Source organism: Bufo bufo, chromosome 11, assembly GCF_905171765.1.
Source record: "Bufo bufo chromosome 11, aBufBuf1.1, whole genome shotgun sequence".
In the NCBI taxonomy this organism is placed as follows: domain Eukaryota; kingdom Metazoa; phylum Chordata; class Amphibia; order Anura; family Bufonidae; genus Bufo; species Bufo bufo.
This window is the reverse complement of record NC_053399.1, coordinates 12,868,106-12,893,325: the sequence shown is the minus strand read 5'-3', so window position 1 is coordinate 12,893,325 and position 25,220 is coordinate 12,868,106. Positions and strand designations below refer to the sequence as shown.

The 25,220-nt window shown below is 45.2% G+C and overlaps 1 protein-coding gene across 7 annotated transcripts in view; it reads left to right on the top strand.

Annotated features, from left to right (window-relative positions):
* Positions 1–25,220, top strand: part of EVL (Enah/Vasp-like) — a 111,821-nt gene that overhangs the window by 59,715 nt on the left and 26,886 nt on the right. For all 7 annotated transcript variants that reach the window (XM_040412676.1, XM_040412674.1, XM_040412673.1 and 4 more), the window contains 2 exons: positions 12,414–12,582; positions 14,362–14,539. In XM_040412676.1, coding sequence (XP_040268610.1) covers positions 12,414–12,582; positions 14,362–14,539 — 347 coding nt within the window. The remainder of the gene's footprint in view (positions 1–12,413; positions 12,583–14,361; positions 14,540–25,220) is intronic.

Sequence of the window (25,220 nt, the reverse complement as noted above, 5' to 3'; positions counted from 1 at the left end):
TAGTAGTTATATTCCTGTACATAGGAGCAGTAATATAGTAGTTATATTCCTGTACATAGGAGCAGTATTATAGTAGTTACATTCTTGTACATAGGAGCGGTATTATAGTAGTTATATTCTTGTACATAGGAGCAGTATTATAGTAGTTATATTCTTGTACATAGGAGGCAGTATTATAGTAGTTATATTCATGTACATAGGAGCAGTATTATAGTAGTTACATTCTTGTACATAGGAGCGGTATTATAGTAGTTATATTCTTGTACATAGGAGCAGTATTATAGTAGTTATATTCTTGTACATAGCAGCAGTATTATAGTAGTTATATTCTTGTACATAGGAGCAGTATTATAGTAGTTATATTCTTGTACATAGGAGGCAGTATTATAGTAGTTATATTCTTGTACATAGGAGCAGTATTATAGTAGTTATATTCTTGTACATAGGGGGCAGTATTATAGTAGTTATATTATTGTACATAGGAGCGGTATTATAGTAGTTATATTCTTGTATATAGGAGCAGTATTATAGTAGTTATATTCTTGTACATAGGAGGCAGTATTATAGTAGTTATATTCCTGTACATAGGAGGTAGTATTATAGTAGTTATATTCTTGTACATAGGAGCAGTATTATAGTAGTTATATTCCTGTACATAGGAGCAGTATTATAGTAGTTATATTCTTGTACATAGGAGGCAGTATTATAGTAGTTATATTCTTGTACATAGGAGCAGTATTATAGTAGTTATATTCTTGTACATAGGAGGCAGTATTATAGTAGTTATATTCCTGTACATAGGAAGCAGTATTATAGTAGTTATATTCTTGTACATAGGAGGCAGTATTATATTAGTTATATTCTTGTACATAGGAGCAGTATTATAGTAGTTATATTCTTGTACATAGGAGCAGTATTATAGTAGTTATATTCTTGTACATAGGAGCAGTATTATAGTAGTTATATTCTTGTACATAGGTTGCTGGATGATATAACGTAGTAATTCTAGTATTCTTTTATTGCAGGAACATTTATGGCTATTTTTATAGGTCAGAGATCTGTATGTGTTTCTTATATAGTTTTACAGTGTTTTTTTCTTTGTAGACTTTTTACCATCTTTTCTGCATTCTTATCTACTGAATTGACAAAATTATTTTACTGCAACCTCCACACCTTTTTCCGTTGCATCATATGATTGCCTGTAACCCTTTGAAAGACCTTCACTGTACTCGTTCTTATGCCAAGATATGTGCCCAGTGCCCCCTCACAGTGGTTATGCCCAGATTTTCCCCCTTCACAGGAAGCGAAAAAAACAAACCATAAACCCTCCTGGCCTCAGTCCCCCGGCTCCTCCCATGATCTGCGCTCCCATCAGTAGGATACTGTGACACGTGGCGCTGCTGTGTAGGAGGAGCAGAGGCCGATCACCAGCCCGCCACGCTCCTCCTCCTACACAGATCAGCAGGACCATGTGTGAGGACATTGTGCTGCGGTGGAGCGCTGACGGCTCAATGGTGGAGCGGGGACGAAATAGTTCCCTGCTTCAGTGGCGTGCCTATGGTGTTTGGCACCCAGGGCGGGTCCTTTCTCTGGCATCCCCTTCCCCCAATACTTAAAAATAAATTGTACAGCCTCACAGTAGTATTGCCCTCATTGTACAACCTTCACAGTAGTTTTGTACAGATGTGTACCCCCTCACAGTAGTTATGCCCTCTGTGCCCCTTTCACAGTTGTAATGCCCAATCTGTGCCCCCTTCATAGTAATAATCCCCATTGTGCCCCCTTCACAATAATAATCCCCACTGTGCCCTCCCCCCCATAGTAATAAAGTCCTCTGTGACCCCTCTGTATTAAAAACAAAAAAAACACAGTAACTACTCACCTTGTCCCGTTCCTGAAGCTCACATACCTCTCTTCCCTGCAGGCACAGATTGCTCTGCAGCACTGTGTGGGCGGAGCTTATGCAGATTATTGGGCTGCAGGCTCCGCCGACAGTGCGATCTGTGCCTGCAGGCTGAATGGTGGAACAGGGAGACGTCTGGAGGAGCGCGGGGAGCTGAGCGGTGAGGGACCTGACCCAGCTCCCTGCGCTCCAGCAATGAGTGCTTCCATCTGTATTGATGGAAGCACTCATTGATTCTGGCCTCTGGCAGCTGTGCTGTGGGCCCCCGCAGGAGCTGTGGGCCCCAGCACTTGCCCGGGTGTGCCGGGTGCAGACGCCGGCCTTGGATTCATTGACTTGCTGGACGAGATCTGAATAAAATAGCTACTGCTGGTAAATCTTTTCCTATTGATGTTCCCATGATGAGCAGAACATTGCCATAACTTTATTGTTGCCATCTTGTGGCCATAAGTGGAAGTGTGCCTCAACCTATCGCCCCTGTGTACTTTTTTTGGTCAGGGATATACAGAAAGTTGTTGAGTCACTGTGTTACATCCTATATTATACTCCAGAGCTGCACTCACTATTCTGCTGGTGCAGTCACTGTGTACATACATTACATTACTTATCCTGTACTGATCCTCAGTTACATCTTGTATTATACTCCAGAGCTGCACTCACTATTCTGCTTGTGGAGTCACTGTGTATATACATTACTTATCCTGTACTGATCCTGAGTTACATCCTGTATTATACTCCAGAGCTGCACTCACTATTCTGCTGGTGGAGTCACTGTTTACATACATTACATTACATTACTTATCCTGTACTGATCCTGAGTTACATCATGTATTATACTCCAGAGCTGCACTCACTATTCTGCTGGTGCAGTCACTGTATACATACATTACTTATCCTGTACTGATCCTGAGTTACATCCTGTATTATACTCCAGAGCTGCACTCACTATTCTGCTGGTGCAGTCACTGTGTACATACATTACATTACTTATCCTGTACTGATCCTCAGTTACATCTTGTATTATACTCCAGAGCTGCACTCACTATTCTGCTGGTGGAGTCACTGTGTATATACATTACATTACTTATCCTGTACTGATCCTCAGTTACATCCTGTATTATACTCCAGAGCTGCACTCACTATTCTGATGGTGCAGTCACTGTGTACATACATTACTTATCCTGTATTGATCCTCAGTTACATCCTGTGTTATACTCCAGAGCTGCACTCACTATTCTGCTGGTGCAGTCACTGTGTACATACATTACTTATCCTGTACTGATCCTGAGTTACATCCTGTATTATACTCCAGAGCTGCACTCACTATTCTGCTGGTGCAGTCACTGTGTACATACATTACTTATCCTGTACTGATCCTGAGTTACATCCTGTATTATACTCCAGAGCTGCACTCACTATTCTGCTGGTGCAGTCACTGTGTACATACATTACATTACTACAAAGAAAAAAGTGGTCCCTAACTCTTGTTCCTACCTGTTCATGGGCCATGACAGCCACACAAAATCCAGGGAATGTAGGTCAGCATGCAAGCCAAGTACACTTTGCTTGTAACCCCGTCCGGTGCCATTACAGCTTTCATCGGATCCAGGGATGCAAGTACCAACATGCATGCTGAACCCACCATATACTTCTCCTGGAGCCAGATGGCTAATGGTAGGTTCTATATAAGCAGACTCAGTTTTATACTGACTTTAAAACCAGCCTCCAGGACAGATTAACTGGTCAGGTGTGCTTGACTCAAAGGAGATCGCCACGCCTCCAATATATGCTACAAAGAAAAAAATATAAGGGGTTGAGTCAGCACAACCTGCCTGCAGGTGCACATCACTATGGCGAAATACATACACAAACGGAATTTTGTGTGGCTGTAATGGCCCATGAACACATTACATTACTTATCCTGTACTGATGCTCAGGTACATCCTGTATTATACTCCAGAGCTGCACTCACTATTCTGCTGGTGCAGTCACTGTGTACATACATTACTTATCCTGTACTGATCCTGAGTTACATCCTGTATTATACTCCAGAGCTGCACTCACTATTCTGCTGGTGCAGTCACTGTGTACATACATTACTTATCCCGTACTGATCCTGAGTTACATCCTATATTATACTCCAGAGCTGCACTCACTATTCTGCTGGTGCAGTCACTGTGTACATACATTACATTACATTACTTATCCTGTACTGATCCTGTTACATCTTGTATTATACTCCAGAGCTGCACTCACTATTCTGCTGGTGCAGTCACTGTGTACATACATTACTTATCCTGTACTGATCCTGAGTTACATCCTATATTATACTCCAGAGCTGCACTCACTATTCTGCTGGTGCAGTCACTGTGTACATACATTACTTATCCTGTACTTATCCTGAGTTACATCCTATATTATACTCCAGAGCTGCACTCACTATTCTGCTGTTGTTGTTTTTTGGAAACTGTCAGCAAATTTGTCGTCAAACTCACTTTCAGCTCCTTAGCGGAGCTGTTTTAATGAGCTGTTTTAATGCCGGGGGGAGGTTAGTTTGCTTTACATCAGATAAGACCTAGCGGATCACAGCCAATTCCCTGAATGCCAATCACCTAAGCAAGCTTTATGCAGACACTGTACAGGATATTGCTGGGAGCAGGGGCGGATTGGCCATAGACCCTACAGGGAAATTTCCCGGTGGGCCGATGCCCAGGGGGCCACCCAAACTCTCCTGATGTCCCCAGGGGCAGGAACATAATGATCTGATGCTCAAAGGCTGCAGTTGCCCTCCAGAACTGAACTGTATTACTGTCCTCAGGACGATGATACAGTTGAATATCGTGGCGGGGGGGGGGGGGGCAGTATACTGTGCTGAACTATGGTATTGCTGGCCCCATCTACTTATATTGTCCCGTCTTCTATCAATTTAGTGCCACCTTCAACATTGGGCCACTTTTAGTTTTTTTTTTTCCAGGGCCACTTTAAATTCCCAATCTGCCCCTGGCTGGGAGATTTCAGCTCTGAAGTTTGCTGAATTGTAACTGTGCTCTTTTTTTTTTCTTCTGTGCATGCTATTATGGATAGGACACACAATAATATCTCTTCTTCACGCTGCCTGAATTTAATGGCTGGAGGAGGGAAAACTTACGGGAAATCTAGTGTCATTGATTCCTCCTTCGGACTGCATTAATATTATTGTCGAGCACAGCAATTTAGGCATTAACCCTTTATAACCAGTGTCTTTGATGACAAAGCCCTTGTCCTACATATATTCAGGACATAGGGCTTCCCTGCCTGATGTCCCCGGATTGTGTTTTTTTTTGTATATTCAAATAATTGGTGCCGATAACATCACGAATCAGATTGCGCCATGAGACTCGGGCAGTGAGATTTACAGGGCAGGAAATTGTAGACGATTATTTCTAAAGACGCCGTCTATCCTTCTGCTGCTGTTGCCAGAGATAAGTCCCTACTCGATCTGAAGACTCTGCTCTGGATAGACCATATCCCTTTAAGTGCGCATTAAGGGCACCTATACCAAATAGGTGGGTGGTCTTCTACTGGCAGTGTGAATAATAGCACTTCATAGGTCCTTGCTGTTTACAATGGTGTAGCTTGCTATACCCTAGATGTCCTGCTGGGGCGCTGTGGGAAAACTGAGCATAAAACTGAGCTATAAGCAATGCGCCGCACAGACCTTTCACTTACCAGTAGGAGGAGCGCCCGGCCGGTCACAGACATCGCAGGTAAGTATAATGCTTCTAAAATTGCTAAGTAACCATGGCAGCCAGGACTGCAGTAGCGTCTTGGGTGCCATGGTAACCGATCGGAGCCCCAGCGATTAAACTGGGACTCCGATCGGAACTCTCCGCTGCCACCAATGATGGGGGGTCGTCATTTTAATTAGTGGGGGGGGTGGAGGGAGGGAGGGGGGGCCGGCCGAACTGGCCACCAATGTGTTAAATACAAGGGAGGGGGGGCCGGCCGCACTGGCCACCAATGTGTTAAATACAGGGGGGGGGAGGGGGGGGTTCTACCCCCTACTGCCTGGCAGCACCTGCCAGGCAGCAGGGGGCAGTCATGTACACAGTTCTTTTAGTATATTCTAACCTGAAGCGTCCCCATCACTATGAGAACGCCTCTGTGTTAGAATATACTGTCGGATCTGAGTTTTCACAAAGTGAAAAATCAGATCTAAAAAGCTTTTATGCAGACGGATCAACGGATCAGTCTGTGTGAAAGTAGCCTACAGACAAGGATGACGGACGCGGATGGCAATCTTGTGTGCATCCGTGTTTTTTCACGGACCCATTGACTTGAATGGGTCCATGAACCGTTGTCCGTCAAAAAAATAGGACAGGTCATATTTTTTTGACGGACAGGAAACACGGATCACGGATGCGGCTGCAAAACGGTGCATTTTCCGATTTTTCCATGGACCCATTGAAAGTCAAAGGGTCCGCGAAAAAAAACGGAAAACGGAACAACGGCCGCGGATGCACACAACGGTCGCGGGCATGAGGCCTAACCGTGAGTGGATTGCAATGCCATCTCTGGCCAGCAGGGGTCCTATAGATAAACTGAGCGCTTTCTGAGGCAGTCACTTTTGCATAATAGGGTTGGCATCAAGTAGAAGGGTGGAAGCCACAACTTCTCAGGCCACGTTACCACATTTCTGGCATGCTGCAAAAGTTGTAACTTTTTTTTGTCATCATATCTTTCAAGTTTAGGCCAAATCCTTAGGCCTCCTGCACACGCCCGTATGGCTTTTTCGGTGTTTTGCGGTCTGTTTTTCACGGATCCGTTGTTCAGTTGTTTTTTTTTCCGTATGGCATATACAGTAATTACATAGATAAAATTGGGCCGGGCATAACATTTTCAATAGATGGTTCCGCAAAAAAACGGAAGACATACGGATGCATTTCCATATGTGTTCCGTTTTTCTGCGGACCCATTGACATGTTCTATCTTTAAACGGAACGGAAAAACGGAAACGGAATGCATACGGAGTACATTCCATTTTTTTTGCGCAACCATTGAAATGAATGGTTCCGTATACGGAACGCAAAAAACGGCCCGTAAAGGGGGGGAAAAACGGTCGTGTGCAGGAGGCCTTAATAATAGACTGGTTTGGCTGTGTTGAGCGCTTCCCTTGTCACCCCCCTCCTGGAGGAGTCATCTCTGTGTTGATTCTAAGATTTTGGGTGGTGGGAAAAAAACTCCTACTTTAATCATCAAATGGAAAAAATGACAAAATCACATGATTATTAATGACAAGGAGGGTGTGTTATAAAGGTTTGGATGGAGACGTCGCCAGAACTTAAGAGGTCTTTTTGTTTCCTAGGGTGAAATTTTTTCTAATATTATTTTTCTTTTCCTCTCTTCTCTGCATGGGGGGGGGGGGGGGGGGGGGTCTGTTGGGGGGGGGGGGGTCTGTTGGGGGGGTTCTATCAGGGTGTTTCTTGATGTGTAGCGTTTTACCAGTGTAAAAGGACTCTAAGGTGTATGGTCACCTGGATGTGAATACTTTTGTAATTGCATGTAATTAAAAATGTAGTATAGCCACCGAGCTATTGAATAAAATATATCTGTATAGCGCCACCTGCTGTTATTTTTTCATATTTGTTTATTTCCCTGTTGACCTTAGTAACATGGCTGAGGTGGTCGCACATGCTCCGTTCAATCCCTCAGTTGAAACCAGCAAATTGCTACAATTAGAAGCTGTGACCGTTTCAGGGAGAGAGGTGCAGCAGAAAGGACATGCCCCCTGAGCTGCAATAGGGAGAGAGCTGCAGCAGAAAGGACATGCCCCCCTGAGCTGTAAAGATCACCAGCAGGATAGGCACATAGATATGATAGATACAGATGCAATAGGAAGGATGCACCCCCTGAGCTGTGAAAGGTAAAAATCTGCCGCAGAAAGGACACACTCCCTGAGAAATAAATCTAGGAGACAGAGCAATTGGAGGAGATTTCTGTATCCAGGTGCGGCTCAGGGCTGGTTCTAGCTTTGTTAGATAGGATAGTCATGTATTGTATGATATCTGATTTACATTAATTTTTGGATAAGCCCTTTAATGGGTGGATGGTCTTTCGCTTAGCAGCCCTCTTCAGTCACAGGCTGATGGATCACCAATGTGTAACCATGGGTGGATTGCTATTCCTCATCTATCCTGCGGGGGTGCTGCAGGGAATCTGAACAGGGAGCAAAGGGGGAATCTTCACTTCTATCATTGCAGCTGACAATCTGTCTTACATCTTGTTACTTCCAATCAAGGGTTAACCTGACGTGAGGGGGAGGAATGTATTTAATGGGTCATAAACCAGCAGGTCGAAGCCTGTGCAGCACTTTTTTGATTTTCTCTCAGAAGCCACGGTTCTGGTCGCTTGGTCGGTGCCCGGCGTCACGTCTGTTATAACGGATGAATAGCGGTTTACGTTTTCTGTAACCTAATGCTGGTCACCGCCATTGAGTAGCATCTGCTGCCCCGACCACTGCTCCATGTAGACCGCCAGCTGGTGACTTCATGATCTTCTCAGCGATGAGTCACAGGATGACCTTCAATCGGATGCCCTATGTTCCAGGAAAGCTGGGTGACACTATGGCCGTCGCCGCACTTGGTCATCCAGCTTTGTCTATGCAAGCAGGGAATAAAAAGACATCCTTGCCTTTCAGGAGCCTTGGAAAGCTGGGTGACAGCCCCATGGGAGGTCTATTGTCTGCCATCCTGATGGAACTCTGAATTGGGCTGTTAAGGTAAAAGCCAATATGGCGGTTGTTACCCAGCTTTCCCAGGCCCCTGAATGGTAAGGCTTCCTAATTAATTCAGTGATGCATCCCCTGGACGTTGACTTCCTCAATGCAAGGCAGATGTTTGGGAAAGCTGGGTGACAACCAACATAACCACTGCTCGTCACCCAGCTTTTCCAGGACCCTTACTGGTTATTCAGTGATACAACCCCCTGCACTAAGGCAGATTTGCCTTTCAGGCATTTGGAAAAGCTGTGTGATGCCCCGATGGGAACTATAATGGCCATAGTGCTCGTCTCCCAGCTTTCCCAGGTACAGATATAACTATAAAATGTCTGATTTTAGTTTATTTTTTTATTTTTCTGTCCGTTATGGCAGGCACTACATACAGCCTTCATGGGGTTAAAGGGCACATAGCTACAGGGTGTGCGGAGGTTGCACCCTCTGCCGCATAAGAGGGCAGCCGCAGAGCCCCCTGGATTTGGGGGCGATGCCTCTGGGATGTATCACAGCTTTCTGCAGCATAAACCTTCAATCGAGGCAGATCTTACTGTCACCCAGCTTTCCCAGGAGACAGATATAACAAACTGAGAACATTGCAAGCAGAAAATAAGCCTTTGGGAGAACTTTGAAAGTCAGGCGAAGCCTAACCGAGCCCCCCCCTTGGTAAGACTTCAAATATTTTGGCACGCCCATGTTCAAAATGAATATGAACTTTGCTTTACCTGGCTTACTAGGGGTTAACTGGAGGAGTGTATATATAAAAATAAAAAATAAAATAAAAAAAACGCTGCGGAAAACTTTTGGCGTTGCACTTTCTATAATAAGCGGCAATAATTGGTTATAATAAGATTGGTGCTGGTTTAACATGGGAAAGTCCTATCCAAGCAGGCATGGGGAGAAGTAGTATTACATGGCTCAGAAGGGGGGTCCTGAGTGCGGACCCCCACTCCCCTTGAAGTCCTTATACCCTAATAAGACGTATGGATTTGGGTTACCCTGATGATACAACCCCAGTTTGCACAAATATAATAACTGATAAGCCATTCTTTAATGTACATGATGTATTAAAGTCTCTGTTTGCTGTCAGTGAATTGGACCAGAAGATTAGTATGTGTCCCGGTCATGCACCTGTAGAGCAACTGATTCATGTGAGCAGAATCCCAGCTTGTTACAATGTATCACAGCTCGCGCCATTCACATCTATCCAGGACAATGTTTCATCCTCTGGAAGTAAATAAGGAAAGCATCCTATTCCATGACAGCAAGCGGAGAGCTTGAAAACTCTGATGAATTGCGGCACAGAACCTTATGACCAGATGATTGTGGATGGGCGAGCGTGCAGCTCCGTGACGTCAGGGGTCACACGTACGTAGGGCGTTACCGGAGAGGCGGGCGATGCAGCTGCTGGGGGCCCATAAGAAGAAGGGGCCCAGATCAGGTTATCGGAGCAACGCCGTAAATAAGGGTGGGGGGGAGGCACAAAGCACCGGGCTGTCCTGTGATGGCGGTGTCTGAACCCCAGAACCCCCCATCTCGCTGCGCCATGTACCCCACCGATGTGTAACAAGTTTTACAATTCTTAAAGGGTTTGTCTACTTTTCTAGAAAGTGCAATCGCTGTATACTGAGAAATTCTGCAGCGATCTGATGTACTTTACTTTTCGGGTTCCTTCCGTTTTTGCAAGAACTCTGCTTGCCATCAGTAAATGCAGACATTCATGTTTACATGTTAAAGAGGACCTTTCACCGATTCTTACCCTATGAACTAACTATACAGACATGGAGAGTGGCGCCCGGGGATCTCACTGCACTTACTATTATCCCCAGGCGCCGCTCCGTTCTCCAGTTATGCCCTCCGGTATCTCCGCTCACTAAGTTATAGTAGGCGGAGATACCAGTCCCTAAGTTATGGTAGGCGGAGTCTGCCCTAGCGCTGGCCAATCGCAGCGCAGAGCTCACAGCCTGGGAGGTTATTTTCTCCCAGGCTGTGAGCTCTGCAGTGCGATTGGCCAGCGCTAGGGCAGACTCCGCCTACCATAACTTAGGGAACGAAGATACCGGAGGGCATAGCAGGAGAACGGAGCGGCGCCCGGGGATAATAGTAAGTGCAGAGAGATCCCTGGGCGCAGCTCTACATGTCTGTATAGTTAGTTCATAGGGTAAGAATCGGTGAAAGGTCCTCTTTAAGGCTTTCACAGCTGATAGTTTGTAGCAGTGTATCAGTATAGGTAAGAGAGATTTGGGATGCTGCCGACACATTCTAAAGGCTCGTGCACACAAACACTTGAATGGGTCAGCAATCCGGAAGATATGGAGCTGGAGGCCACGGAAGCACTACGGCGCACTTCCGTGGCATTTCGCTCCGTGCCTCTGCACTGCAAAAAAAAAAAAAAAAATGGAACATGCTCTACTTTTTTGCAGTGCGGACGGATCGCAGACCCTTCCATCAGCGCCGGCCACATGGACAGTGCCAGCTAATTGGGGGCCACAATTTGCTGCTCCCAATGCACGTTCGTGGGCATGAGCTCCAATACCTTTCATCTGTGGGAGCACGACCAATTCGGGAAAAGTTTTAAGCCTCTACAGAACTTTTTCCTTCACTGACAGCAAGCAGAGATCTTGAAACACAAAGCCTATTAAAATAATGCATTGTTACCGTATTGTACCTAGAGACAGCGGCAGAGGGTGTTGGGTAGGAGGCTGATGAGAGTAGTAGTATGCGGGTCCTGCTCTGCACTACAGAACTTCCATATGTATCCGATTTCATTAGCTATGATCAGCGCTGAACTTATTGATAATGAAATCTGTTTCTAGGAAAGCTGGGTGATCGCTACTGGCAGCCGTGTTGGTTGTCCATCCTGTTTTCCCAGGAAACCTACAGATGTAGAATATATTTCTATGTAATGGACACTGATACATTGTTACAACCACTAAGCTTTGACTCTAGACAGCAGAGGGCGCTATTGCCTTGTGACCGGAATAGTTCAGTGGACGTTGCGAGGCCGCGACTAGTGCGACTGTCACCCTGCACTAGGGCTTTAGTCACAAGAGGGTGGAACCTATCTTCACGCTGCAGCAGATAGAACTACAAGTCCCAGCATGCTCTGTCAATATTAATATTAGTAGGGAAAATGGGAAGTATTACTGTGCAAGCATCCTGGCTACTGCTGTCCCGGGCAGGAGAAGTTGGACTGTGCGCTGGATGAGAACAGAGAATAAACTGCTCCAGAAAGCAGAAAATGGGAAATTATACTGTGCGCTCGACCTACTGTATGTACCTACCTAGGGAGCTTTCTCACAGGGATGAATCCTCTGCAGTCCTTGGCCGTCACTGCTGGGATGGTGTTTCTCACAGCTGAGGGTTTGTTACAGTTGTGTCCAGCGTAGACCACCTTCCTTGTCAGTTTGTGACAATGTATCAGTCTGGAATCAGGCCACTTAGCTCACAGAGGATTGTTTAGATTGGATACAATTGTAACAAACCCTCAGCTGCGAGAAGTATGGGGGGGGGGGGTCAGTTTCTGAAAAAAAATAAACAGCAATGTATTAATTCCCTGACAGCAATCAGAGATCTTGAAATTGTTGATTCTCATATGGAGCTGGCTGCAGAAGAGCAATGCCCATCCCTCGTATGAATGGCGGTCGGTCTGTGTGCTCCATAGGGATATGGAGGAGGGGCCTTCTGCTTTATGGCGGTCTCTGAGGTTCAGATTTTGGGCGTCTGTGACTAACCCTGTTCTCTCTCTTGTGTTTGCAGTGAACAGAGTATCTGCCAAGCTCGTGCTTCTGTCATGATCTACGATGACACCAGCAAGAAATGGGTGCCAATCAAACCCGGGCAGCAGGGCTTCAGCCGGATTAACATCTACCATAATACTGCCAACAACACCTTCAGAGTAGTCGGAGTCAAACTTCAGGATCAGCAAGTATGTACTGCCGAAAAAACATGGCTGCCTGATAACAAAGGCATAAAATGTGTACAAGTCTGTCATTGTGTGTTTTGTTGCAGCCACCACTAGGTGGAGCTTATGAGCTTAAGGCATAAAAAAAAAAATCTGTCTTTACTGAGCTCCCCCTAGTGGTGGATGCAGGAAGGAAGAATTTTAACATTTATCACCCTGACAATAGCAATGTGATCGCCACTAGTAGCAGAAGTCATTTTTTTTAGCTTTCTATTTACAATCTCATTCATTATAGGACGGCTTCCTGGTTCATGAACTAAGTTCCTGCAATCCCCAGCATATGGCCGAATGCACACAGACGTGAGCGGTCCGTGGTATCCCTGCCTGGCATTCTGCTGAAAGCAGGAGCCGCTGCGTCATTGGTTGCTATGACGCCGTGCGCTTCATGCCACCGCTGCACTACAGTAATACACTCGCATAGATCATACGTCAGCAGGATGCCACGGACCGCTCACGTCTGTGTTCCACGGCCGTGTGCATTCAGCCTATGGCTGATATTGCCAGGGGCAGTGGAAGCCAGCATTTTCCTTGCAGCGGCCACTCCATAGCTTTTAGCTGCACTGATACATGGTGACAGGTTGCAGCTGTATGGAGGTAGACCCAGGTAAGGACAGGTTCTCGTCTTCTTCTAAGGCTACGTTCACACTTGCGGCAGAGGATTCCGGAAATCTGGACGCAAACTGATTGCAGATCCGTCTGACAAATGCATTGAAATACCGGATCCGTCTCTCCGGTGTCATCCAGAAAAACGGATCTGGTATTAATTTTTTTTGCATTTTTAAAGCATTGAAAGCCAGATCCGTTTTGCCGGAAACACTTAATGCCGGATCCGGCACTGATACATTTCAATGTATTCCGGCAAGTGTTCAGGATTTTTGGCCGGAGAGAGAAAACTGCGGCATGCTGCGGTATTTTCTCCGTCCAAAAAACGTAAGAGGGACTGAACTGATGCATCCTGAACGGAATGCATTGGGATAAAACTGATCAGTTCTTTTCCGGTATTGAGCCCCCAGGACGGAACTCGATACCGGAAAACAAAAACGCTAGTGTGAACGTACCCTTAAAGGGGTATTCCTCCCTTGGACATTTACAGCATATTTGTAGGGTATGCCATAAATGCCTGATAGATGCAGGTCCCACCCTCTGTCTAGAATGAGGGACGACCATCCTGCCCCAATGAATGGAGGGGTCGCCGTTTCCGTGACTCCCATAGAAATAAATGAAGAGAACTCCGCACATGTGCACCCACCTCTCCAATCATCCATCACCAAGTCTGGGGGTCCCAAAGGTAGGGCCTGCATCTATCACACATTTGTAGCATATCCCGTGGATGACAATGGAAATACCACTTTAATGCAAACAAGGTTGTCTGTCTTGACTCACTGCAAGCAGAGATGTTGAAAATGATGGGAATAGACACACAACGTATACTAGACCGTTGTAGAACTTTTTATTACACATTATTTATAAACTGCAGCATTCCATAGAATTAGTAAAACAGCGCCACACGTGTCCATAGGTTGTGCCTGGTATTGCAGCTCAGCTCTAGTCGCTTCAGTAAAGCCTTGCTGCAATACCAGATTTAACCCGTGGATAGGAGTGGCGCTGTTTTTGGAAGAAGGCAGCCATCTTTTCCTAATCATGGAGAGCACCTCTGCCCTTCACTGAGCCCCAGCCGGGTGCTGTAACTTTCGCTTCGGGTCGGCCGCTTCCATTGTGAGATATCGCGTTTCTTCCTTTCAGGTAGTAATAAACTATTCACTTGTGAAAGGTCTGAAATACAACCAGGCCACGCCAACCTTTCACCAATGGAGGGACGCCCGGCAGGTGTACGGCTTGAACTTTGCAAGCAAAGAAGAGGCCACCGCTTTCTCCAACGCCATGCTGTTCGCGCTCAACATCATGAACTCACAAGACGGAGGTAAAACTATGAGAAGTCGCCGCGCAGGCGGTCTGTCGTGTCGCCACGGCTTCATTTACTTTCCTTGCTGTTCTTTGTCGCAATTGTATCCAATCTGTGCAATTCTCTGATACATTGTAGCAAACGAGCCGAGAGGTTTGTTCTGTTGATATACTTGGCTCACAGAGCATTGTCTAGACTGGACGCAATTGGAGCAAATCCTCAACTTTTGTGAAATAGGAGGTCTCTGGCTGTTTTCATTCATTGACAGCAAGCGGAAGTCTGGAAAATGGTGGAGAATTAAAACACCTGTTACAAAGTTGCAGACATTTTTACACAGAGAGTGATTGATTCATTTCTATGAAAAACCTCTAAAGAGCACCTGTCAGCAGAGCCAACCCTACTCTATCAGACCTACTCCCTGGAAGGGTTGATCCTGCTGATGAAAATGATTGTGTCATTCCCAAGAAATACAGTTATTTGTTTATGCTAATGAGAGCTTCAGGGCACTGAGGGGTGGGGCTTAGCCCTTCAGTGCTGGCCCCGCCCTCGGTGCTGGCCCCGCCCTCGGTGCACTGCAGTCCTCATTTGTATAAGGGATAAACGTCTTTTGTCTTGGTTTCTATGAGTTATGCATTGAGCCTCCTGCATTGAGGGGGTCGGTGTTACTTTGGGCAAATGTTACATAATAAATGTGGAAATGTCACTTTAAATCAGGGGGTCAGCAACCTTTGTCACTGCAGCTGCTGTAAAAACTACAACTCCCAGCATGCACACTTGCTTGGCTGACTCCCCTAGAAGTGAATGGAGGATTCTGGGAGTTGTAGTTTCAGAACAGCAGGAGCGCCGGAGGTTGCTGATCCCTGCTTTATATTATTAGAATAGTCTAAGGCCTCATGCACACGACCGTTGTTTTATTCCGTGTCCGTTGTTCCGTTTTTCGTGATTTTCTGCGGACCTGTTGACTTTCAATGGGTCCGTTGAAAACTCGGCTAAAGCACCGTTTGTCATCCGCGTCCGTGATCCGTGGTTCCAGTCCGTCCAAAAAATATAACCTGTCCCATTTTTTCCGCGGAAAACGGTTCGCGGACCCATTCAAGTCAATGGGACCGCGAAAAAATGCGGAGGCACACAAGATTGTCATCCGCGTCCGTTTTTTTCCTATCATCTGCATGGCAAACCTGTCTTAGATTTTTTTTACTTTCCTTCATGTCTGGTGATCTTTCAAAAATAAAGGAAGACACACGGAAACAAAAACGGAAACGGATCACGGAACAACGGAACCCTATTTTGCGGAATGGAACACAACAACGGTCGTGTGCATGAGACCTAAGGCTATGTACACACGGGTTCTGATTTCAAAAGAGAAATTCTGCTCAGATTTTCATGCAGATTTCTCTGCATTTGCACTAAATATAGAACCAAAATCTGCATCTTGCAGTTTTTCATGCATCATTTTACAGTCCGCAAAAAACACGGATGACGTCCGTGTGTATTCAGATTTTTGCGGAACGGAACAGCTGGCCCCTGATAGAACAGTACTATCCTTGTCCGTTATACGGACAATAAGGGTCCATTCACACGTCCGCAAATGGGTCCGCATCCATTCCGCAATATCTGGAACGGGTGCGGACCTATTTATTCTCTGACTTTATTATGAGCGCTATGAGACGGTTTTAATGCCTGTTTCCTATGTGTGGGTTAAAAAAATTTGAAAAACTAGTAAATGAAAAATATAAGTAAATAAAAATTCTATCTATTATGAAAACATTATTAAATAATTGAAACAGAAATCAATACAAAATAACGTCAAAAAATAAAACATTACAAAAAATACACTATATAAATCCACAGAATTAAATTATATAAAATAAAAAAATATTAAAGTAAAAAATATTTTTAAAATGCAAAAAAAATATTTTTTTATTCCCCACCTAACCCCCATGTATTTTTCTTGGATTCTGGTCGTACCCCTTCTTTTGCTGTATTTTACCCTGACAAGTGACACGTGGTGCTGGCTATAGGCAGGCAAGGTCGGCTCCTGTTTCAGCCTCCGGAGGCTGCCTATTGGGATACATATATGGTCTAGCCGGACTCCTGACCTGATTGGAGGGCTTTCTGTCCAAAATATCCCTGGGAGTCTTTTGGGGGCTTAATTCTTGGCTTGTATTCAATGGACGTTTTCTGCTGGCGTCTCCGTTCTGTGTCCATGGAAATTCTTTATTTTGCCTGAATTCTGATCCTTTATCCCCGATGAGTCATTTGGATTTATTCTTAGTCCCGTCTCGGTGACCGTCCTGCCTGGGCCCCCACTCGGCTGATAATTTGCGTCATTTAATATGCTGGGTCAAAGGGGTCGACGCAAACAAATCCGCTTGGCCGCCATCAGCCTGACCTGTGAGTATGCTTCATCTTAACCCCTCGATGACTGGACATTACGCTGCACGCCTGATGCCTGCAAACCGTAGGATGGAAAAGTCATTGTTGTGAGCCGTAGGTTTGGGCTGAAGATCTAGAACGCGCTTGTAGTAACTGGTAAAAATAAACCTACAGTTAAAAATACGTATTTAATGTTAGAATTCTAAATTTATACATTTTGTACAGAAATACATTTTCTCCTTTTTTTATTTTTATAAAAGTGACCGTGTTGTAAAGCTGGAAGAATATTAAGGGCGTCTTTTCCCTTTCTGTTTGGGTTCAGTCGGTTTTTGGACATTGATAATATCTTCCCGTCATGAAATACTGGAAAACCTGACGGATCCCATTATAATCCAGTAAGATTTGTTGGGATCTGGTTAGATCGGATCGGTCATGGCTATCCTGTACAGAGACATTGACAGTAGTGTGAACAGAGCCTAGAAAATAGAAAATTAATATGATAAATATAATAATAATAATACTAGTAATTTAAATAATGAATTATAAAACAAATACATGGTAAGTAGTAAAGCTAATAACATAATGCACAATACTGTACAATTATGCATCATATTGCTAATAAGTATAATAATCCTAAATGTATAATAGAATAATAAATATACCGGTAATTAAATTGCATAACAAGGAAGAGAATACAAATAATAATAGAAATTAACATATAATATAGTTGTCATTGCAACATTTTTATTATATGTCATCATTCTGAGGATACATTACTATAAATGTCATTTTAGTATAATTATTATTAAGCCATTTACTATGTATTTCCATCAAAACATGACGTAATGTTACATTTTCTTAGAAATTAAACATGTCATATTTCACCTGATCAAGATCTTATGCACACAGACATATTACACCACCGCCGAGTCCTAATCCAGACATATTACACCACCGCCGAGTCCTAATACAGACATATTACACCACCGCCGAGTCCTAATCCAGACATATTACACCACCGCCGAGTCCTAATCCAGACATATTACACCACCGCCGAGTCCTAATACAGACATATTACACCACCGCCGAGTCCTAATACAGACATATTACGACACCGCCGAGTCCTAATACAGACATATTACACCACCGCCGAGTCCTAATACAGACATATTACACCACTGCCGAGTCCTAATACAGACATATTACACCACCGCCGAGTCCTAATACAGACATATTACACCACCGCCGAGTCCTAATACAGACATATTACACCACCGCCGAGTCCTAATACAGACATATTACACCACCGCCGAGTCCTAATACAGACATATTACACCACCGCCGAGTCCTAATACAGACATATTACACCACCGCCGAGTCCTAATACAGACATATTACACCACCGCCGAGTCCTAATACAGACATATTACACCACCGCCAAGTCCTAATACAGACATATTACACCACCGCCGAGTCCTAATACAGACATATTACACCACCGCCGAGTCCTAATCCAGACATATTACACCACTGCCGAGTCCTAATACAGACATATTACACCACCGCCGAGTCCTAATACAGACATATTACACCACCGCCGAGTCCTAATACAGACATATTACACCACCGCCGAGTCCTAATACAGACATATTACACCACTGCCGAGTCCTAATACATCACTCTGGTCCATGGGACCTTTGAGAGGCTTATTATATGACCGATTCCATATGAATCCAGGAGAACAGAACCGTTAGCAATGCTCCATCAGATGCCATACAATGCAGGTCTGGAAAGTACTCTGCTAGGTAGAAGACCCTTCTGTAAAGCTGGACCATATGGTGGCATATTACAGCAGCCCTCCAATAGATGGCTATAGGGGCGCAGTGTCTCTCTGTACAGGCTGGGTTCACATGACTGTGCCTAAGGGCTCATGCACACGGCCGTTGCAGTTTTTGCCATTCATAAAATTGCGCATCCGCGAAACACGGATATCAGCTGTGTGCATTCTGTATTTTGCAGAACATCCTGCTTTATATAGAACGGTCCTATCGGACAAGAATGGAACATGTTCTGTTTCTTTTGGGGGTGCAGCGGAACGGACATACGGATGAAGAAATGAATGGTTCCGCATACGATCCGCAAAAAAATGCTGACAAGATGTGGAAAAAAAAAAAAGCCACTGGTCGTGTGCATGACAATAGCAATGTGTAACCTGGAAGCGAGCAGCGTCAATGATCCATAGAGATGAATGTTATGTAGGTGACGCAGGGCGGCTTCATAATGTTACATAATAGACTTTTTTCGATTAGAGGAGACCCGAGGCGTCTGCACACCGGAGGCCTGAGGCGTAAGCATGCGCTAAAAATATTCCCAATAAGCTCCGTCAAGCAGGAATAGACGCTTGTATTTAGAGCAGTGGAACGCAAATGAGACGTCGGTGGATACTTGATATTTAGGGCTCATGCACACGACCGTATGTATTTTGCAGTACGAATGATGTCCGTGTGCATTCTGTATTTTGCGGAACGGAACAGCCGGCCCCCAATAGAACAGTCCTATCCTTGTCCGTAATGCGGACAATAATAGGACATGTTCTATTTTTTTGCGGAACTGAAATACGGAAACGGAATGCACACGGAGTATCTTTCATTTTTTTTGCAGACCCCTTTTGAAATGATTGGTTCTGCAAAAAAAAAAAAACTGAACGGACACGGAAATAAAATACGTTTGTGTGCATGAGCCCTAAGAGTCGTCATTTTACTTCCACTGTTGCAGCTCTGCATCCAGTGCATCTGAAATGAAGTTACTTTGCAAATGGTCTTGATTTAATTATCTCCTACCGTTTTGTGTGCACAGCTACCCTGCCGTCCTATGTGTCTCCATGGTTACAGACTACAGGCTGTGTGTAGTCGGATCCTGCCGTCCTTTATGTCTTCACTCTCGCCAGCCCCTCTTCTTGATACCCCATATGTAAGAGAGGAAGGAGCATTGTGATATCCCATGGCGCTCTTATAGGCTAGCACAGGGATGCTCAACCTGCGGCCCTCCAGCTGTTGCAAAACTACAACTCCCATCATTCCTGGACAGCCTACAGCAGGGCATGGTGGGAGTTGTAGTTTTTCAACAGCCGGAGGGCCGCAGGTTGAGCATCCCTGGGCTAGTCCCATCATGTTTGCCGCTAGGTGCCAAGAACCCGTTCAGGTTTATTCAACTGCATTGTTGGGTTTTGGTCCGGTGGTTAGGATTGAAAAGGGGGCGAACACCAAACCCTTCGATCTGTTTGATCTTTGCTATGTACCCTACTGACCGGTGGGTGTCCGGCGCCCAGGACCCCCACTGATCAGCTGTTTGAGAAGGCACCGGCGCTCACAGTAGCTCCGCGGCCTTCTCTCTGCTCACCAAGCACAGCGCCGTCCATTGTATAGTGGCTGTGCTTGGTATTGCACTCAGCCCTATGGGGCTGAGCTGTGCCTAGACCAGGTGACCGATGAACGTGACGTCATATGACCTATGAAAAAACTGAGAGAAGGTCACGGAGCTACTGTGAACGCCTGTCTCTTCTGAAACAACTGATCGACGGGGGTTCCGGGTGTCAGACCCCACTGATTTAAAAAAAATAAAAACTTTTGGAAAACCCCTTTACCACATAAGTGCAGGTTCAGACTGCACAATGGTTTTACTGGTAGTCTGTTACTGTAGAGACACATAGTTCTGCATAGGAGCTGTATACACAAAAGTTTTTGTTTTTTTTAAAATGTAGAACGTTTGCAAAGTTGTTATTTTTAGTTCACGTGCACCGGAGCAGGGATGGCCAACCTGCGACTCTCCAGCTTTTGCAAAACTACAACTTCCAGCATGCCCATCAGCCGACAGCAGGACACGGTAGGAATTGTAGTTTTCCGACACCTGGAGGGCCGCAGGTTGCCCGTCCCTGCACTGGAGCAATAGATAATAAAATGGTTGCGTGCGTTTTTGCTGCAGGTAGCGGTTGCAAAAAGAGAAAATCCCCCCCCCCCCCCCCCAAAAAAAAATAAAAAAAATCTTCCTTTGCAGAAGGTTGTATCTCCGCTCACGGGGCGGTGGATTCGTCGTGGGACCATGAGGGCTTATTCTTAACAGACTATTTAATTGCCCATCCTTTGAGCAGCTCCAGTAAGAGGATCTCTTGGCCGGCATTTCCATTGCTCCTTTGTCTGGAGATCCCGATACCTCCCCAGGGGCCACATTTACGGGATAATGATGGATAAACCTTATTCCGGGGACCCTCATTAGTCGAAACACACTCTTAGTAAATACTTTGCATATTCGAGTAAAACGTAGCACCCATGAATCTGGCTAAGGGTCCTAATGCCAGATTAGCCAAAAATGTCCCATGGGTTGGCATTATTGGAGTCCGGGGCCCCGCTCTGTTTTAGTTTTAACACTTACAGGGTCCCCCTACTGGTCCCGCCTCGACACACAGGAAATGCCCACTCAGGCGTACACTGGCCGCAGCGGTCGCCCACCTCAACCAGTGATTGGTTGAGCGGGCATTTCCTGTGCGTTCCTGCAGGACCAGGAAGTGCAGAGCAGCAGAGACCCGGTAAGCTACACATTGGGGGGGATCCCTGGGATGAGTGATACCGCTTTTATTTATTTTTAACCCATTCTGCCCCTATTAAAAAAAAAATTAAAATTATCCCACTGGACGACCCCTTTAATTCGCCCGTGGTTACAATTATGTTGTTGCTAACGCAGCTCCGTAGAAGGTTCTGTTACTTTTCGTCATTCAGCCAAGGTAAAATGTTTCATTAGACATCTGACTGGAATGTGGACGGTAAGTGTGTCTGATGGGTCTCAATGAGATGTATGCTGGAGGCTGACAGGGGGTCAGTGAAAGCATCCATAAGGGGAAGGGAAAATATCTCAATTATGGAATCTCCTCTCACCACAAGTGATGAAAGTCACGATAAGAATGGTATCCCTCCCCCCACCCCTCTTACCATGTATCGTCCATATAGCGCTTAGTTTGTACAGTAAATTTCCTCTAGTCTGTCATCTGATGGTCTGAAAATAATAAGATTACAGGGATGTGTTCAGCATTGGATGTCTGTGGGTAGACAGGTGCGCCCCCTAGTGGTGACAACATCTGTATAGACAGGTGCGCCCCTAGTGGTGACAACAGACATCTCTATACAGCCAGGCCTGCCCCCTAGTGGTGACGACAGACAGCTCTATACAGCCAGGCCTGCCCCCTAGTGGTGACGACAGACATCTCTATACAGCAAGGCCTGCCCCCTACTGGTGACGACAGACATCTCTATACAGCCAGGCCTGCCCCCTAGTGGTGACGACAGACATCTCTATACAGCCAGGCCTGCCCCCTAGTGGTGACGACAGACATCTCTATACAGCAAGGCCTGCCCCCTAGTGGTGACGACAGACAGCTCTATACAGCCAGGCCTGCCCCCTAGTGGTGACGACAGACATCTCTATACAGCCAGGCCTGCCCCCTACTGGTGACGACAGACAGCTCTATACAGCCAGGCCTGCCCCTAGTGGTGACGACAGACATCTCTATACAGCCAGGCCTGCCCCTAGTGGTGACGACAGACATCTCTATACAGCCAGGCCTGCCCCCTACTGGTGACGACAGACATCTTTATACAGCCAGGCCTGCCCCCTACTGGTGACGACAGACATCTTTATACAGCCAGGCCTGCCCCCTAGTGGTGACGACAGACATCTCTATACAGCCAGGCCTGCCCCCTAGTGGTGACGACAGACATCTCTATACAGCCAGGCCTGCCCCCTAGTGGTGACGACAGACATCTCTATACAGCCAGGCCTGCCCCTAGTGGTGACAACAGACAGCTCTATGCAGCCAGGCCTGCCCCCTAGTGGTGACGACAGTCATCTCTATGCAGCCAGGCCTGCCCCCTAGTGGTGACGACAGACAGCTCTATGCAGCCAGGCCTGCCCCCTAGTGGTGACGACAGACATCTCTCTACAGCCAGGCCTGCCCCCTAGTGGTGATGACAGACATCTTTATACAGCCAGGCCTGCCCCCTAGTGGTGACGACAGACATCTGCTTATAGACAGACCTGCCCCCTACTGGTGACAGAATGCTGCTGAGATTTTTACAAGGATGTATTCTTCAACATACTAAAAATTATATTGTCTATACCTTTATTCAGCAACCTCAACTTTTTTATTCTTTTTTGCAAAATGTAATTTATTACCCCGATTACAGTAGTGACGGGCTCTGCACTACAGCAAGGACACCGTTTATGCCCATTACAATTACAAGTAATTATTCATCGCTCTGTGCAGACGTATTACAACAAAACAGATGGACAATACCCCCGAAAGAACGCAGAATAAAAAAAAAAAAACGGTCATCAAATAATAATAGACGGGAAGGAACCGAGACGGAATATTAAATTATCCCAAAAGATAAGAGGCAACAAGTAGAACGAGGAGGAGGCGGCAGATGGAAAATTTAGACAATTAATATTTAATTCCGAAAATTCTTTATTTCAGTAGCGGACACCTCATGTGATATTCTGATGTGAACTGGTCGCTTTTTAAAAAAAAAAAAAAGTAACAATTTTGCCACTTTATTTTATTTAATTTTTTTTACTGCAAAAAAAAAAAAAAAGCCTGAATAGAATTTGTGATAAAATATTTAAGCCGAGATGCCGTCCTGCGCTGTAGTGAAGGATTTGGTTACACCGGTTGTAACCTGGCACTCTATGGGAGGGCAGGTAAGGAAGGGGAATGAATAGAGTCCATTGAACATTGCTCAGAGGCCTTGTATAGCATGGTCAGCAAGGAATGGGTCCTTCACTGCTTCTGTCTGTGCCACTGCGACTGCTTCGTCCTTTGCAGAATGTCCTGTAGGTGATGGTATTTTTTTTTTCTTTGCAGTTATTAGTATGTTCATTTTTTTTTTTTTATTCTTTACTTTGACAGTTGCTCTTTCATTGATTTTTATTTTATGCAGTTATTTTACTTCCATTCTGGTTATTTAGAAGTGACGATTCTTTATCATCATCTTACTATTCACTATTTGTATTATTAGCATTGTTCCTGGTTGATTGATACTTTTGTAGATTGTCATTTGGAACTTTGGATTGTAAACAATGTAACAATAATCTTAGTAAATATTTAGACTAAATAAGATTGTTCTTTCTGGCCAGGGGAGTGGGAAGAGACGCTCTGTGGGTCATCAGCGGGTCACTAGACTGCACCCTGAGGTTACTTGCACATGGGTGCGGGTTACAACAGAACCTCTTCACAGAATTTCTTGTGGATTTCTCTACGTATCCGCACCACACTCCGCATGTGTTACTTGAGATTTTTTTTTGCAGATATCACCCTTGCAAATTGTGACATTTGCACTAAAATCCACAGAAATAATTGACATGCTGAGGATTTCAAAATCCGCACGGCAGGTCAATGTCCGCAACGAAAAAACAAAACATTTGTTAAATTGCATACACTTTGCTGTTACTGTATCACGTTGTGGTTTTTCTGCAGGAAAATCTCCAGAATATCAGAGGATCCTCCGGTGGGTCCCAAAGGTCCAGGAGAAAAATTGATTTGGAGCCAATAACTTGTCATTAGGGTCTATTTCTTTGAATCAAAACCTTTTAAACTTTACTGATGATATGGGGGGGGGAGGGGGTTGGGCCCCGAGAATAATTTCCTCTGATGGGCCCGAGGAACCCCAGTCCGACCCTGGCAATGTGTGCAGGCGGCCTGAAGGATCTCCCTCTCCGTACGATGCTGTATATTCCAGTCTAATGGTTTACGAAGACGCTTGCTTTAGAGTCGGCAGTCGTTTGACCGGAGGCAGTCTTGTGGTTCTTTGGATATAGTTTTGTTGTTAATTAGAATACTGCAGTTAATGGGGAGATGTAATTGGTATCTATAGAAGATCCGACCAGGATACCGGATGTCAGCAGAAATAGATGTTAATGGATGATGCATCTCTCTCGGATGTTCCTTTACCTGCAGTCATAATCGTATGTTTTAATGGGGATACGTATAGAAATGTAGCAGTGCTGAGTTTGTTACTTAAAGGGAACCTGTCACCTGGATTTTGTGTATAGAGCTGAGGACATGGGCTGCTAGATGGCCGCTAGCACATCCGCAATACCCAGTCCCCATAGCTCTGTGTGCTTTTATTGTGTAACAAAACCCAGATTTGATAAATATGCAAATTAACCTGAGATGAGTCCTGTATGTGAGATGCGTCAGGGACAGGACTCATCTCAGATAAATTAGCATATGTATCAAATAGTTTTTTTTTTACACAATAAAAGCACACAGAGCTTT